The sequence below is a fragment of the Vulpes lagopus genome, chromosome 9, assembly GCF_018345385.1.
Source record: "Vulpes lagopus strain Blue_001 chromosome 9, ASM1834538v1, whole genome shotgun sequence".
Lineage (NCBI taxonomy): Eukaryota > Metazoa > Chordata > Mammalia > Carnivora > Canidae > Vulpes > Vulpes lagopus.
Window position 1 is genome coordinate 62,898,355 of NC_054832.1, and position 17,872 is coordinate 62,916,226.

At 42.1% G+C, this 17,872-nt stretch overlaps 1 protein-coding gene across 2 annotated transcripts in view; it reads right to left on the bottom strand.

Moving 5' to 3' along the window:
• PREX2 (phosphatidylinositol-3,4,5-trisphosphate dependent Rac exchange factor 2) overlaps positions 1 to 16,481 on the bottom strand; it is a 285,113-nt gene extending 268,632 nt beyond the window's left edge. The window contains exon 1 of one of the 2 annotated variants that reach the window (XM_041768878.1): positions 15,884 to 16,481. In XM_041768878.1, coding sequence (XP_041624812.1) covers positions 15,884 to 16,000 — 117 coding nt within the window. In that variant the 5' untranslated portion in view covers positions 16,001 to 16,481. The remainder of the gene's footprint in view (positions 1 to 15,883) is intronic. The other variant, XM_041768877.1, reaches the window with a different exon arrangement.
• Positions 16,482 to 17,872: the final 1,391 nt, after the last annotated feature.

Consider the following 17,872-nt stretch of genomic DNA (forward strand, 5'->3'; position numbering starts at 1 on the left):
CTCTGACCCCTGTCTTGGATCGACCATGAGCTTCTTGTTGGTTTGCCTGAAATGAACTACTGTTCCTTCCTGACTTCTAGCTTCTGTGTACTTCCGGAGTCAACAAGTTCTGCATCCCGATCCCAACATCTGCCTTGGTTTTCCGAATCCTGATTAATCACAGTGCTCCTACAATCTAGAAATGCCTAAGCCAGTGAATCACCAGCAGAATGTCTTGGAATAGCTGCAAAATGGATCTACTCAGAATCCCCCCTCTCCCATTGAGGAACCAACCAGAATACACTCAGGTGTTGATTACAATAATATAAGCCTTAAAAGGAGTTGTGAGTTGTAAGTTATACATGAATACCTAGTGTCTGACACACAACAGGGACATATTAAATGATTTCCATATTTTCCTGGGACTATTTATTCGTTTGTTGAGAGTTCAGAAAAAAAAAATTAATTACACAAAATCTCCAAATCCCTCTCTTCAATCTTCCTATAGTGAAAGCCAAGCAGAAACAACAACGACAACAGCAACAACAACAACAAAAACAAAAACCCTTTAGGTAGCTCTTACAAACATATGTGAAGAGGTAAATAAATATAAAATAGATCTCTATGTGGACAAGAATATATTATTGTAGGGGGAATTATCCAAATTATATGTTAAGTAGAACAGGTTCTTACAGTAAAGAAATCCAAGAATTAATAAAAATGATTTATGATTTTCTGAGAACCAAGCCCAAAGTATCATGGAGTCTAAGTGTGGCAGAAATTACACCTTGCCCCTCAATATTTATTTTCTACTTATTTATTTTAGTACAGAACTCCCCAAGTTGCAGCTACACACATGGCTGCCCAACTATATCATGCATGTCCAGTCTCCCCTGCAGCTGGTTCAGCCATATTATGATGTTATGACCAAGGGAATAAGAGTGAAAGTGATGTGTGGGATTTGTCTGTCCCCCTAAAGCTGGAGCAAAAGAGGTCTATAAGCCAGCTTCCACCATATGTACAAGAAGACCCTAGTGTATTGGTTCCCCAATCTTCTGCACATTGGAACCACCTAGAGAAACTATATAAACTACTGATGCCTGGCTCTCTCCTACGACATTGACTTAATTGGTCCTAGGGGATGGTGGAACAATAAGGTAGAAGGAATGGGAGACTAAATGACCTGAGAGAGCTGAGCTTGCTTAACTTTTCTGAAATACTCTTAGGCAATTGAATTGAAAAATTAAATAACCAGAGCTCCAAGACAGGACACACAAAAAAAGCCATGTCAATTACATGTGGCTTTCATCATCACAAACAATCCATGTTGTTTAAACTTTTGTTGTTTAGCCTCAGTGAAAGCAGCTGAACAAATATTCTTATAAATAAACATAATACACAAATTCTACTCTTCAGAAAAAAGAATATATAAGTATAGGTTAAAAATAATACCATTCTTTTTCTAACAACATCCAAAAAATGGGAGCACCTGGGTGGCTCAGTCCATTAAGCATCTGCCTTCTGCTCAGGTCATGATCTCAGAGTCCCAAGATCGAGCCCCTCGAGCTCCCTCCTGAGCAGAGAGTCTGCTTCTCCATCTGCCCCTCACCCTGCTCATGCTCGCTCTCTCTCATTTTCTCTCTTTCAAGTAAATAAAAAAAATCTTTGGGGATCCCTGGGTGGCTCAGCGGTTTGGCACCTGTCTTCCGCCCAGGGCGTGATCCTTGAGTCCTGGGATTGAGTCCTACCTCGGGCTCACTGAATGAAGCCTTCTTCTCCCTCTGCCTGTGTCTCTGTGTGTCTCTCTCTGTCTCTCATGAATAAATAAATAAAATCTTAAAAAAAAAAATGAAAGAAGAAAGAAAGAAAGAAAGAAAGAAAGAAAGAAAGAAAGAGAAAGAAAGAAAGAAAGAAAGAAGAAGAAAGAAAGAAAGAAGAAGAAGAAGAAAGAAAGAAAGAAAGAAAGAAAGAAAGAAAGAAAGAAAGAAAGAAAGAAATGGACTCTTTCTATTTTGTTCTGTTATCCTCAACATGTGACTTCCATTTCATAGTCCAAAATGGCTGCCTCATTACCTATCATCACATCCTCATAACAGCCAGGGAGAAGGGATAGAGTGCACACTCCTTTGCTGTAAAGGTACACCTCAGAAGTTATCCATGCCCCTTTTGCTCACACCTCACTTCCCAGAACCTATTCATATGCCCACACTTAACTGGAAGGGAGGCTGGGAAATGTAGTCTTAAGTTAGACAATCATGTCCTGAGCTAAAACTTTCATCACTATGGAAGAAAAGAATATTTAGGCTTTGGGAGCAATTAGAAGTCTCTGCCAGACATCTCATTATTCAAGAAGTACAAGAGAAATTGGGATAAGGCTGTGTCTAGAATATTCAAAAAAATTTTGTTGAATAAATATATAAATACAAAAATATTTCTATATAATATATAAAAATATATTAAAGTTATACAAAATCCAACACATAGATATACAGTGTAGAAAATGAAAATCCCCTTTGCTTCCATAATTTTTCAGCTCTGGGGAAAGAATGAATTATTAAAGCAATCTTGGAATATGCGGATATGGGACTAACATCTAGGTGACATAATGTCTTTCCATAGCTCTTCCCCAAGTGCTACTGACAGAAATAATACTTTAGAACGGAGATGTTATTTCTGGAATCCAAAGATTTCTTTCTTTGGGGCAATAGTCTCAAATAAGAAAAAAACTAGATAGCAAAGGAACATGAAAGCAAGGCCGAGCTGAAGCATTACAAGGCATCAAAGGAAAACATCAACATTTCTTGCACAATCACTGAAAATGTGTCACCATCTATAAAGCCCCTTTCACTGGCAAGAAGACAACTTAAATAGATAATTAAAATAACAAAAGTAGCAAAGCAAAGTCAGAGATATCAACTCGTATGTGACTCAGAGAAACAAAGTTTTAAAATAAAAATGTTTACTCATTCATATTCTATATTGCTGTATTTTTGCTATTAACCCAGAGAGTATTTTTATATCAGTATTCTAAATTTAACCAGCTGCCGTCATTTCTTAAGTATTATACCATTTAACCTTTTCAAGTGAAGGGTTTGTCTTTTAATGGAAAATACTCATTTTGCATTGATGACAGAACATAATGTCCTTGGCTTAGCTATTCTCCAACAACACAGGTCCTTTTTTGTCAGTATGCTTAGCTATATGGCATGGCTGGAATACCACAAATTTATTCAAGGAATCAAATTCTGAAGTCATCTATGCTAACTAGAAATGTTTAAAAATCAAAAAAAAATCATAAGCTCAATTTAACATATCAATTTTCTTAAATTTATAATCATTGAATTCTTGGATAAAATGTAATAATCATTTATGAGAATTGGAAAACATTAGAAAAAAAAGTTTTATAAGATGTACCAGGATCTGAATGAATATACTCAATACCATCTGAAAAGTGACCCAACCTCAATTTTAAGCAAAGAAACACTTCCTAAAGGGTGTTTTTCCTGATTTTTTTAATTGTTTGAGGCAAATCTAATACCATAAGTCAGAGAAATCTTGGTTTTAACATAGCTAATGCAATTTTGATAAGTTGATCATAAAAATTCACCTGTTAGAAAAAGTAAATATTATAAATAATATTTTAAAGGAATTCATGTAAACAAAAACAATTATTTTTAGGTTAAACTAATTGTACTCAAAACTCAAACATGACAATTTTATTTTGGATTAAAATATAAACCAGGTATACAGTAAAAGAACACTCAACAGAACACTGTTAAACGACAAGTACTGAGGGGTCCCTGGGTGGCGCAGCGGTTTGGCGCCTGCCTTTGGCCCAGGGCACGATCCTGGAGATCCGGGATCAAATCCCACATCAGGCTCCCGGTGCATGGAGCCTGTGTCTCTGCCTCTCTCTCTCTCTCTGTGACTATCATAAAAAAAAAAAAAAAAAAAGAAAGAAAGAAAAAGAAAAAAAAAGACAAGTACTGAGAAAAAATGTAATGATACCAGAATGTTGCCAGATAAATCAATATTTCTTTTTTAAAAAGTATGCACAGTAACTACTGGTGTGCATTAAATGTAATAATCTACACAATTTGTGTCATGGTTTGAAAAAAATGATAACAGGGGACGCCTGGGTGGTTCAGCAGTTGAGCTTCTACCTTCCGGCCAGGGCGTGATCCTGGAGTCCCGAGATTGAGTCCCACATCGGGGTCCCTACAAGGAGCCTGCTTTTCCCTCTGCCTGTATGTCTGCTTCTCTCTCTGTGTGTCTCTCATGAATAAATAAAAAAAACTCTTTTTAAGAATAAAATAAATTTTAAAATGATAAAGATTTCCAAGACTTGAACCTAGTCATGTGCTCTCTCTCTCTATTACTCTCTCTCAAATAAATAAAATATTTAAAAATTATAATAAACATAAATAAAAGAATAATTACACAATGACAGTCAAACATCCAACCTCAGATACCTGAGTTCAATTCCCCTTAGTATTTTTTTAAAGATTTTATTTATTTATTCATAAGAGACACAGAGAGAGACACAGGCAGAGGGAGAAGCAGGCTCCATGCAGGGAGCCCGATGTGGGACTCGATCCAGGGACTTAAGGATCACACCCTAGGCTCCTGCAAGAAGCCCGATGTGGGGCTCAATTCCAGGACCCTGGGATTGTGACCTGAGCCAAAGGTAGATGCTCAACCACTGAGCCATCCAGATGCCCTTCCCCTTACTATTCTTGAAAATGTTCCAAATCCTTACCACTGTTTTTATAGATCCTTACTCTAAGCAAAAACAAACAACAAAAACCACACAACACAAAGGAAACAACAGTTCAATTCATAAATAAAGGCCATGAGGTAGAAGAAACCTCCAACTCCCCTCTCCACTAAAATAACCCTGAGTACTACACCCTTTGTTCCTCCCAGAGGAAAAGCACTCCCGCCCCCCCCCAGGGTCACCCTCGGGACTCCCCATCTCCAGACCCCCTGCCACCTCCTCTCCCCTCCAAGACCACACTTCCCCTAGGTTCCTGAAAGTCCCCCTCCTCAGGACCTTCCTTTATCTATTAAAGCCTCTCATATGCTTCCAGGCTGGAAGAGAAAGGGCTCAGAAGCAGGGTAGGTGGCCTCAACAAGACTCAGTCAACTGAGGCAGGAGGAGAATAGAAAAAGAGATTAAATGCTTACTGCCTATCAGGACTTTACCTACAGAAGTTGATTTGAACTTGAAGCCAGCCTGTGAGATATTATTGAATGTGTTTTCCAAATGTGACACTAAGAGTAAAGAAGCCATGCAATTTGTCCCAAGTTACACACAGTTTCTAAGTTTTCAGTGCCAGAACTTTGACCCAGGTCATCAGATTCCCTGAACCCAAGCTCTGTACCATGCACTTCACCCCACTGTCCCCGTGTGGCAGGGCCACTGGTGAGTGTTCACAAGGAGGTACAAAGGCCATCCCAGCAGTTCCACAAGCCCTAGACTAGAGGAGCAGCAGAATTTTTAAAATATCAGAGAGACAGCCCACTCCTTCTTAGAGTCGGAGTCTGCCACGATGTGTTGCTATGGGTGTCTCATGGCAGTGAACCTTGCCAAGTATCTTCCTTATCTCTGGTGACACAGGGGTTCCTTCCATGGTTTACACCAAGATGCACTGCACCTCCACCATGCTGTGTTGTCACAGTTTTAGCTCCCTTCCTATTTGTCTCCTTCCCTCCGCTGTACTCCTCTTCCTCAAACAACCCTGGACAAAAATCACCACTTTTGTTACTAACCTACATCCCCCCTGGCATTTACCATCAAAGTCTCTGGATAGTTTTTCCATAGGTCTTCACCACTCAGCTTCCATGGGGGTCTCAGCTCATTCCCTGTCAGGCTTCTGCTTACACACACTAGGGAAGCTAAAGCTCAATGACAGGCTAACGGCCAAATCCAGTGGCCTCTTCAGTCTTCCCACTGCCTACTTCTCAAAAGTTCTGACACTTTAAAGAAACCTTTCTTCTGAATATGAGGTCTTTCCTTGGATTTCAAAAGATCACTCTCTCCTGGTTCCTTGTTTCAACCTCTGATGGCTGCCCGAGGCACCAAAGTACTCTACTTCTTCCTCTGTCCTTTAAATGCTGGCTTTCCAATGACCTACCCTTAGTTTGTATGTTTTTTCCCTCGAGTTGTTCCCCTGATGGCATCTCATCCATCTGATGACTTCAACAAATCTAAGTTAATTTCTAGATCTTTCATTTTTTTCTCAAATGCTTTCTTAACTTTCTTATTCTCTTCTTCAAAACATAGCAGAGTTTGTAGCCCAGAAGGTCCAAAACCAAATTCACTTTGCTCCTCCTCCTCATGCTGTTCTGTCCCTTGTATTCTACTTCTCAGTTAATGACACTGTCCATCTCATCTTCAAATCAGACTGTGTTCTTCCTTGTATAGAAACCTCCACTTCTGAATGAAGACAAATATCAAAAGTTCCGCCCCAAGAACGTCTCATTATTGTTGGATGCTTGTTTGTCTGTTTGTGGTTCAGTTTGGTTTTTCTCCTGTTTTGTTTTATCTTCTCCATTGCTTCATTGCTTTTATCTTCTTCATTTCTTCTATCCTAAATCCTAAATCACATTTCTTACCTGAACCAATGCAATGGCAGAAACTCCTAATGGGTAACTAGACTCAATTCCATTGACAGAACTCTCTTGCTGAGAAACAAAGCTAATCTCAGTAGATACTGTTCTTATATCGATGGCATTATAATAAGGTATAATTGTGTAGATGAAACCATAAGACTAGGGCAGCCCGGGTGGCTCAGCGGTTTAGGCGCCTTCAGCCCAGGGTGTGACCCTGGAGACCTGGGATCGAGTCCCATGTCGGGCTCCCTGCATGGAGCCTACTTCTCCCTCTGCCTGTGTCTCTGCCTCTCTGCCTCTCTCTCTTTCTCTCTCATGAATAAATAAATAAAATCTTTAAAAAAAAAGAAATTTTAAGACTAAAGACACCCCTCTGTGCAGAGAGTAGGCTCCGGCCATATGATTAATACTCCAAAAATCAAAATTATGAATGAACTAGGATATATTCACTACGAGCATCAAGAGATCTTAAGGACAGCAACCTGATGCCTTCCTCATGTATACACATCCAAGCTAATGGCTAGAAAACAAAGTACTCTCCTAAATCAGTCCAGGAATAGTGCCCAATGGGGAGGGGGGGTGTAGTTAGGAGCTATTTTAGGGCTTAGGATAAAAATAAATCAGAGTCTTCAGACCCTGAGAGAAAGATCATTTTGGTGGGCACAGAAATCTGTATTATACAAGTTAGATCACATTTATGTTTCACGTTGTTTCTAGGATTACTTCCCTAGCCAAGAATGATGTCTTGAAGATTATAACCTGTCCCAGATTAAGAGAAGCAAGGAAAGGTCTTCTCTGTGTGCTTGTGTGGATTGCCCAGGACCAGAGAGGTGGGAGACACAGGGAATGAGGGGAAAGAATCCTGAGGTGAAATTCAAAGGCAGAGATTAGGAAATCATGGCCTGGCAACTTTTTCCCTCAAGATATCCCTTTCCAGGGACAACTCTGGAGGTCTCGGGCTTGTTTATTACTAATAAGACAGTAGATGTCCCCTCACAATTGATTTCCCAGTACCTTTAGTTAAAATCAGAGCTACCAATCCCCCAAAATATCCAATATTTTTCAATCTCCATCAATGAAGAATTTCCAGCATCCCCCAGGGCAACATCGTGCCAGCACTCCCAGAATGCTGTACTGAGGTCACATGAAATATGCTGCCCTCTCAGGATGGATAGTTGTCTTCTCAGTCTGGAATATTCCATCTCATCCTTCAGAAGCTGTCCATCACCTCTTTCCTAAAACTTTCCTTGATGCCAGACTGAAGGAGTCCCTTGATGCCTCCAGGTGACTTGGCTTATTGCTCTACCATGGCCTCTCCCACATGGCATCGTGACTGTTTGTACACTGAGGGTGAAGATGGCAGCATAGGAACCTGAGGGTCACACAACTCAGCTGGTAACACAGCCTAAGCACAATGTGCTGAATCAATTTATCCTTGCCTGGAAAAAGTTAGATCGTGACTGAAACAAGTTGTTTTTGGACTCATTCAAACTGGTGTGTTTGCTATTGTTTTATTTGTTTGTTTCCCTGAGCACCTGCTATTCACACAGCACTGTTTAGGCCAAGAAAACTGTACATAGGAAATAAATGCACCATGCCTATTCTCTTGGAGTTTATGATCTAGGTAAGTGGTTTTTCTAACTGCTTTAGCAAAAGCACAAATCAGAAGAGGGCTAGAAGTTGAATGGAGAGTGGAAGCCAAACAATTCAGTTCCCCCTCACCTTCTGTGAGGTCCCCTGAAGCCAGACCACAGAACAATGGAACCCTAGGGAGCATCATTCAAAAGAGCTAAGGGGCACGTACTTTAAGCCAAAACAGATAATAAATATGCAAAAATTTACTGTCAACTGTAAAACACCATACCATCTACGGTTGTTATATAGACTGCTAAATGCTCTCACAGTCTTAAGTCAACTGCATATTTACAAGAATACCATGGGGGGGTGGGCATCTCAATAGGTTAAGGGTCTGCCTTTGCCTCAGGTCATGATCCAGAGTCCTGGGACTGAGCCCTGCAACAGGCTCCCTGCTTCATAGGAAGCAGGCTTCTCCCTCTCCCTCCACCTGCTACCCCCAGCTTGTATTCACTATCTCTCTGTCAAATAAGCAAAATATTAAAAAAAAAAACAAGAATATCATGGGAAGGACTTCATAAACAGAAGGGAAACAAAGGGAGGAAGTAAAGAAGAGACTCAGAAAGTGAAGATGAGAATATCACACATGCAAAAATTGTACACCAAGGCTAACCAGTATGTGTAGATCTGTATGACAACCACAGCATCAGAAGAAATAACAGGTAACAATATATATGCCCCGCCCCCCCTGTGAGCCAGGCACTGGGCAAAGCCCAATGCATATACATCATCACATCCTTACAGCAACCTTGAAAAATACTATTGTTTGCCCGTTTTACAGATGAAGAAAATGGGGCTTGAAAAGTTTAGGAAAAGTGTCCAAAGCTACCTAGTAAATTAGAGACAGAATTCAGATTCTGGGCTCTCTGAGGTCAATGCCTAGACAGGTTAGGAAATTTCAAAATCTTTTATTTATGACAAGACCTGTAGCTCAAAGTCTTTGTCTTCATGTGCCTGCAGTGTGGAAGAACAGTGCATTCTGATATGCCAGGAACAATTTCCGTTTACATCTGTTTTCCAGTGTAATTTTTAACAGCACTCCCTATCCCTCTCAGAAATGTCCCAGTTTAGGGGCAGCCCAGGTGGCTCAGCGGTTTAGCACTGCCTTCAGCCCAGGGTATGATCCTGGAGACCTGGGATCCAGTCCCATGTCGGGCTCCCTGCATGGGGCCTGCTTCTCCCTCTGCCTGTGTCTCTGCCTCTCTCTCTCTCTCTCTCTCTCTGTGTGTGTGTGTGTGTGTGTGTGTGTGTGTGTCTCATGAATAAATAAATAAAATATTTAAAAAAAAAGAAATGTCCCAGTTTAGACAAAAACATATATGGTCAGCCTGCCTCAAAGCCATAGTGAAATGTGCTAAGCCCAGTGTAAAATAAAAGTGTGAGGCCTTTTGCTCCAAAAGCAAGGAAAAAAAGTGTTAGTAAAGGTACTGAAATATAAAGCTTTTCTCTTTCTTTCATGTATCTGCTCTGCTCACACTCCACTGTTCCAATGAATTTCACTTGTAAAACACAAGTTCAAAGATAAAATCAGCACAAATTTCAAGACAGTGCTAGCATTAAACCAATTTCCAGGTCTTTCTGAGCACGAAGCCCAGTGCAAACTGTACAGCTTGCACACCCATGAAGCTGGCCCTGCTCTGCCTTTTTTCTGTTCACTCAAATGGGTCTGGGAAGCCATCCTGATCTTGTCATGCCCTATGACTGGGTTGCAAAAAAGGAAACCAACTGCAACATGCTATTATCCAGACTTGGAACATGAATACTGGGCATTAGGTCCATAAAATCATTTCTTTAGAAAAAATATGTTTGAATACTTCTAATAAAGCACAAAAGTTCAATTCCCAAACAATAGTTGGGTTTTTTATGTTTTTTCATTTATTTATTCATGAGAGATACAGAGAGGCAGAGACACAGGCAGAGGGAGAAGCAGGCTCGATGCAGGGATCCCGATGTGGGACTCGATCCTCGGACTCCAGGATCAGGACCTGGGCCGAAGGCAGGCGCTAAACCGCTGAGCCACCCAGGCATCCCTCCAATTCCCAAACAAAACAAGAACATGCATTCAAGCAAATTTGGTCACTCTCTACATTTTATCTATGACCTAAAAATAACAAATCCAGATAATATAACCTACCCATGATATCAAATTTAGAAATTGAGTATACAATGAATTGAAATAATGGTGTGTTACAAAGTCTTTAATACCACGATGCCTGATTTAAATACTGTCTCTGTTTTGTTTTTTTTCTTTAAGATTTTATTTATTTATTCATGAGAGACACAGAGAGAGAGAGAGGTAGAGACAGAGGAAGAGAAGCAGGCTCCATGCAGGGAGCCCGACGCCGGACTTGATTCCGGGTCTCCAGGATGACACCCTGGGCCAAAGGTGGCACTAAACGGCTGAGCCACCCGGGCTGCCCGTTGTCTCTGTTTTAAATGCAGATACATGTTTAATTTAAAACTTCTTGTTATATAAATTCATATGTGCCTGTGAAATTTCAGTAACTTCCACCCTATACAAACCAAATGGAAGAAAAACAAAACTCAAAATTTTAAGGATGATTGAGGAATTGTCCTTGAGAATGGACTGGAAGTTGGGGCATATGGATGGCTCAGTCAGTTAAACATCAGACTCTTGATTTAAGCTTAGGTCATGACCTCAGGGTTGTGAGATAGAGCCCCACATTGAGCTCCACACTGGGTGCGGAACCTGCTTAGGACTCTATCCCTCTCCCTCTGCCCCTGCCCTGCCTTCTCTTAAAAAAAAAGAATAGGGTGGGATGTTTGTTAGAGAATGGTCAATTGGTTGATTCATTCATTCATTCATTCATTCAGTAAGCATTTACTGCATACTTACAGTTTCATAAGCACTGCACAAAATTCTGGGGGGAAACAGACAAGTAAAATATGGGCCTATCCTCAACAAGCTTACATTCTAGTAGAATGAGACCAAGGTAAACGCAAACATGTATAAGCTCCCTTTGGTGCTACAGAACAAGAAACCATGGGGAAGAGTGGGTACGAAGCATTGAGCACTCTAGCCTGGGACGGGAGGGAGAGGACAGGATCATGAAGTTTCCTGAAAGAACTGAGAGTCCTGAAACCCAGTGGGAATGCAAAAGATTCGAGGGCTAGAGAGGAACAAAAGAAGCCAGAGAACCCATGGGAAGGAGTGAGCCACTCTAAATAACAGCTATTTGGAGATGAGAGTGGAGAAAGTTGTTCTCTCCTTTAAAAAAAACAAAAGGGTTGGAAATGAGAACAGAAAGGAATCAGAAGTATACAAGATCACAGGGGAGCTTGGGTCGCTCAGCCGATGAGACATCTGAACTTGCACTCAGGTCAGGATCTCAGAGTCCTAGGATGAATCCAGAGTCAGGCTCCCCTCAGCAGGCAGTCTGCTTCGCCCCCTCCCTCTGCTCCTCCCCTAGCTCATGCTTACTTGCTTCCTCTCTCTTTCTCTCTCGTCTCTCAAGTAAATAAATTTTTAAAAGTTCTTTAAAAGAAAACAGTATAGAAAATCTTAGAAAAGTTTTCCCTTTCAGATATGATCATTAATCAAGAGAAAAAATATCATTCTGTTTGATTATTTACATATGGGATTGTAAGTAAAAATATGTTCTTGGTAAAACTAAAAATATGATTTCTATTTCTTCGTAATAAAAGTAAGAGCTACCCTTCATCCATGTTAATGGCTAAAACAATGACAGAAATCTAAAACAGTGACTAACAAATATTTACATTTGACCTAGAAATGCACTATCATATTTTTTTTTATTTTTTTAAAGATTTTATTTATTTATTCATGAGAGACACACAGAGAAAAGCAGAGACACAGGCAGAGGGAGAAGCAGGTTCCCTGCAGGGAGCCTGATGCGGGACTCCAACCCAGGTCCCTGAGATCATGACCTGAGCCAAAGACAGCCGCTCAACCACTGAGCCACCCAGGTGCCCCCACTATCCTATTTTTTTAAAACAAATGTACCACTGCACTTATTTAATACTTTTAATTTTTTTAAAAAATAACTTTTATTGTTTGCCTACATTTCTTATCAGTCCTTAAGGATGGACTCCTAGAAAAGGAATTGCCAGGCCGAAGAGTTTGAATATTTTTAAAACTCTTGGTACTTTATTAGCTTAGGCTAAAGTTCACACTAGATTGACAACATCTACTGAAGATGACCAAGTAATATACATGAGTATTCAGTGTTGCTGGAAATAATAATCAAAAAAGAAATACTCAGAAAACCTAAAAGTATTATAAGTAGATCTTAGGCTTTGTGTGATCATGACTAAAAAGAAACCAGGGTAAATTTTTGTTTATGATGATATTCAGGCCAATTAGTGTGTCTGTGTGTGTGTGAACATGTATGTGCATAAATATTGGATGTCAATACAGAAAATAATGGACAAAGAAAAATAAAAGTAGAAGGGCCCATAATTTCTGAATGAGGTAATAATGTAATAATTAAATGAACAACTTGTGGGGATCCCTGGGTGGCTCAACAGTTTGGCACCTGCCTTTGGTCCAGGGCGTGATTCTGGAGACCGGGGATCAAGTCCCCCATCAGGCTCCCTGCATGGAGCCTGCTTCTCCCTCCGCCTGTGTCTGTGCCTCTCATTCTTTCTGTCTCTCATGAATAAATAAAATCTTTAAAAATAAATAAATAAATAAATAAATAAACAAACCACTTGTAAATAGGTACATATAATTTATTTTATACTTCCCACCATTTGTTACCCAACTCTGTATAGCAGTAAGTTTTCAGTTTTAGGGCAGCCCAGGTGGCTCAGCGGTTTAGCACCACCTTCAGCCCAGGGCCTGATCCTGGAGACCCGGGATCGAGTCCCACGTCAGGCTCCTTGCATGGAGCCTGCTTCTCCCTCTGCCTGTGTCTCTGTCTCTCTGTTTCTCAAATAAATAAATAAAATCTTAAAAAAAAAGTTTTCAATTTTAATAAGTGCTAAAGTTAGAGGAAAACCTCATATGTTAAATAAAGGTCAACAAATTGGTTTTTTTTTTCTTTTTAATTTTTATTTATTTATGATAGACACACAGAGAGAGAGAGAGGCAGAGACACAGGCAGAGGGAGAAGCAGGCTCCAGCACCGGGAGCCCAACGTGGGATTCGATCCCGGGTCTCCAGGATCGCGCTCTGGGCCAAAGGCAGGGCTAAACCGGTGCGCCACCCAGGGATCCCCAACAAACTGGTTTTTGCTGTAGGTTAGGCTATCTCTCTATTTCTATAAATTAGGGCTCCGCAGAGTCCTAATTTATGGACTTTTTTCCATATGCCTCCAGAAAGGAGTAACTAGTGCAGTTTAAGAAGTGACTCAAATTTTTCAAAAGTCAAAGGACAAAGTCACCAATGAAGTTTCTTGAAAGGCAAATCTGGTGCTATTGTAAAGTCACATCTCCACCTCACACTAGTCAGAATGGCTGGTATCAAAAAGACCAGAAATAATAAGTGTTGGCAAAGACATGGAGGAAAGGGAACTCTCGTGCCCTGCTTGTGGGAATGTAAATTAGTGCAGCCTCTCTGGCAAACAGTATGGAAGTTCCTCAAATAACAAAAATAGAAGTATCATATTGTCCAGTAAGCCCTCTTTCAGGCACTTACCTGAGGAAAATGAAAACACTAATTCAAAAAAATATATGTACACCTATGTTTGTTGCAGCATTGTTTATAATATGTAAGATATGGAAAGAACTTAAGTGTCATCTATAAATGAACTAATATAGATGTAGTATGGGGATCCCCGGATAGCTCCGCGGTTTAGCACCTGCCTTCAGCTCAGAGCATGATCCTGAAGTTCCAGAATCAAGTCCCACATCAGGCTCCCTGCATGGAGCCTGCTTCTCCCTCTGCCTGTGTCTCTGCCTCTCTCTCTATCTCTCTCTGTGTCTCTCATGAATGAATAAATAAAATATTTTTTTAAAAAAGAGGATATAGTATAGAATGGAATATGGAATACACAATGGAATATTACTCAGCCATTAAAAAAAGAATTAAATCTGGCCATTTGTGACAGCACAGATAGACCTAGCCAGTATTACGCAACATGAAAGAATTAGGCCAGAAAGACAAATAACATACAATTTCATTACACTGGAATAAAAAAAAATAAAAAAAAACAAAAAAATAAAAAAACAAAGCAAACAAACAACAAAAAGAGAAACAGAGTCATAAATACAAAGAACAAACTAGTTGCCTGAGGGAAGGGGGGGTGGGGAGGATAAGTGAAATAGGTGAAGAGGATTAAGAGCTAGACACTTCTAGTTATAAAATAAGTAAGTCATGGGAAAGTACAGCATGGGGAATATAGTCGATACTACTGTAATAACTTTGTAAAAAAAAAAAAAAGTCAAATCTCCCTAAAAACATGCTTTTTTTGACATTGCTGCATGGAAGTGTACAACAATCCAAGTTATCACCAATTACCCATATATTCTGAAATACCCAAACGTTTCCCAAAAATGTGGTGCGGGGGGGGGGGGCTCAAGTGCATTGATTTTAATTTGAGAAGCCAACCAGAAGTCAACCTGTGCATCTTACATCCTTGAGACACTCTTCTCTCCTTCTTGCCATAACCAAGCAGTGAATTCCTCTACAATGATTGCAAGCAGAAAGTTTACATCTTACAGAACACTGAGCAGGAAGTTTGGCCTTTGAAACATTTCCCTCTGGACCACAGGGGTATGGAACAGGGAGGTGGAAGGAGCAGAAGGTTTGAAGATTTTAGGTTGCGAAGCCTAAAGCTCCTCAGTGGTTAGATGATGCTCTCCCGGGCATCAGGGTGGAGGGGAGCTAAAGCTCAAACCCTTTGTCTTTGCAACAGGGAAGAGAGAAAATCCAACTTTTGAGTGATGTCTCACAAGTTTCTTTCGCTCAATTTTGCCCCTTCTGGCTCAAAAATGAATGAAACGTTTCCAGAGCAAGCTCCCAAGGCGTCAAGCTGAAACTTTGCAACAAAGTTCCTGCCAGTTCTCTCCATGAGCTCCCGAAGCGGTGCCCTGGTACCGCGCTCTCCTGGGCTCAGCGTGAACAGGGAAGCCGGGAGCGGAGCGGGGAGCAGAGGCAGACCCGCGACGGGGGGCGGGGGCGGGGGACTGCGGGGCGAGAACCGGGTGAGCGCCACATGTGGCTTTAATCTCCAACAGCTGCTGGAGAGCCTGGCCCCGCTGCTCTTTCTGCACCCCCCCCCCACCGCCACAATCCTAGGTTTCGAGCATTATTATAACTAAAGGGACTTGGCTGCCAGGGAATCTGAAAGATGAACCCACGCTCCAAAAGAATCAAGGACTCAAAAACCTCAATGTACCTGAATGTAGCCAACGGAGTTTAATCAAGACGAAGTGTTAAAACCCCAGGGGAGGAAGAGTGGGGGTGTGGGGTGGGGGCGGGCACACAGTGCAACCCAACAGGCCAGGGATGGAGTAGAGGAGAGTGAGCGAAGCTGGGGTGGCGGGGGGGGTCCCCGCAGGAGTGTTCTGGAGCGACGTGCGGACGCCCGCAGACCTGCAAGTGCGGGAGCGGCGGGGAGAGCATCCCCTGCAGGGGCCACGCGGGCCGGGGGGGGGGGGGGGTCCCGCGGTGCTCGGGCCGGGCCCCCGCGGGCTCTCGGGGCTGGGCGGCCGCGCGGGACACACTCACCGACACCAGGAACTCCAGCGTGCCCACGTAGTCCCGCTCGGTCTTCTGGAGCTCGCTGAGCACGCACACGCGCAGCCGGAGCTGCTTCTCCAGGTCCTTGGCGCTCTCGTCGCTCATGGTCTGCAGCGCCGCGCGCCCCCCGCGGAGTCCGAGGAGCTCCGGGCGCCCTTACATGCCGGGGCGAGGCCGGGCGAGGCCGGGGCGGGCCCCCGCTGGGACGCGGGCGCGGGAGGCAGCTCCCGGGAGAGGCGCCCCGGGCCGGGACCCGCGCGCCCTGCCCCGCGGCTCCGGCCTCACGCGGCCCGGGCTGGAGGGGAGGCGGCTCCGGCAGCCACAGCGGTGACTTGGACGCTCATCAAATGCTTTGTATCCATGTGACTCCGACCCTTCACCCTTCGCCAAATCTCAGGAAAAAGGAAACAACCCTGGGGAAGTGCGTTGCGTGCCAGCGAACTAAACACACACACACACATGCACACACACACGCACGCAGGGAGTCAGCGCTGGAGATGGAACTAATTGGAGGTTCCCAAACCCGGGAGGAGGAGGACGTACTCCAAGACGCGGCTCGAGGGTTGCTCCTGGGGCTCCCGCCTATTGTTTGGCTTTAATGTGTTCTGTGCAAATCCTGAAGGCAAAGAAACAAGTCCCCACGGTTACATAACTGGATGGGAACAAAACAACCGTGGTATTGACCCTCCCGTCTTTGAAAAGAAACACATTGATTTTTGGTTTTGTTTAGGCACGAAATGGATTTGCTTTGAAAAGCCCCCAACCGAGAAGAAGTCTCAGGGCAGATACCCTCCTGCCTGCGCTTGGAAAGTCAATTAGCATAATAAATGAAGACACTATGGGAAAGTGACAGCCCCGGCCCAAACAATAAACTCCAGACACAATAAGCATCACCCCTGCTCCGTGCTGTTTCGGACGGATGCTTTGCATGTCTAAGACCTTTTTTCAATATCAAGATAGTATGCAAATTCTATCACCGGCCAGCTTCCTTGTGCCAGTTCTAAGAGCTGCTATGATTTAACAAAGTGTCATAGAATGAACAGAACTGTTACTGAATGGTGATCAAAAGACCTATGGATACAGATGTAGGTATGTAGATACAGATGTATTCTTAGGATTTGAAAAAAGGAGACAAACAGTGTGTCCTGATTGTAATGTTTATGTTCATTTACCTTTTCTGACTTGGAAACGGAGCCGGGAGCTAATGAGCAAGGAATATTTATAATCCTAAGCCAAATAATTCAGATGTATTTTTGTCTTGATATTACTACCCACATTAATTTTTAAGTATCATTTTTTCCTACTTAGAACTTGAAACCGCCCACACTAATGACATTTAAATAAACTGAAGAGTGAATGGCTTTGATGAAAGAAAGTAGCATATTAACTTTTTTCAATAGCTCAAAGCCTTAGCAAAACTCTAAAACTTGAAGATGCTTTCCACATTACTGACATTAAAATAGTTACCAGAGACATCTTTTCAGAGCATGGTTTGTGATGAATCGCAAAGAGGGACTGTAATTTTCTTTTTTTTTATTAAAGGCACAGCTTTTGAATGTGTGAGGAGCTGATGGACAAGATATGATCTGCCTTTGTTCTGTGCGTGCCTATCTACAGGTAGCTATGAGGAAAGGGCAAATAAGTAAATGGCTTCGCACCTTGTGGCAGAAGAACAAAGGACAAGGAACATTAAAGAGCAGACCTCCCCAGCCCCTAGTAAACAATAAACAAAAGAAACAAGCGGAAGACAAAGGAAACACACATCCAGCAATGAATGGGAAAATCAAACATGATTGAGCCTTTTCACAATGTGCTACAGGCAGTAAGGAATAAATGCATTTCCTCCTTCTTACATCTGTACCCTTCTCTAATGTAAAAAGTAAGTAAATAAACCATGCTTTCCACCAGGTGTTCTCATAGATAAAATATTTTTTACCAATTGCCCCCAATTGAACTCTTTGTGAAATTATCCTTCTA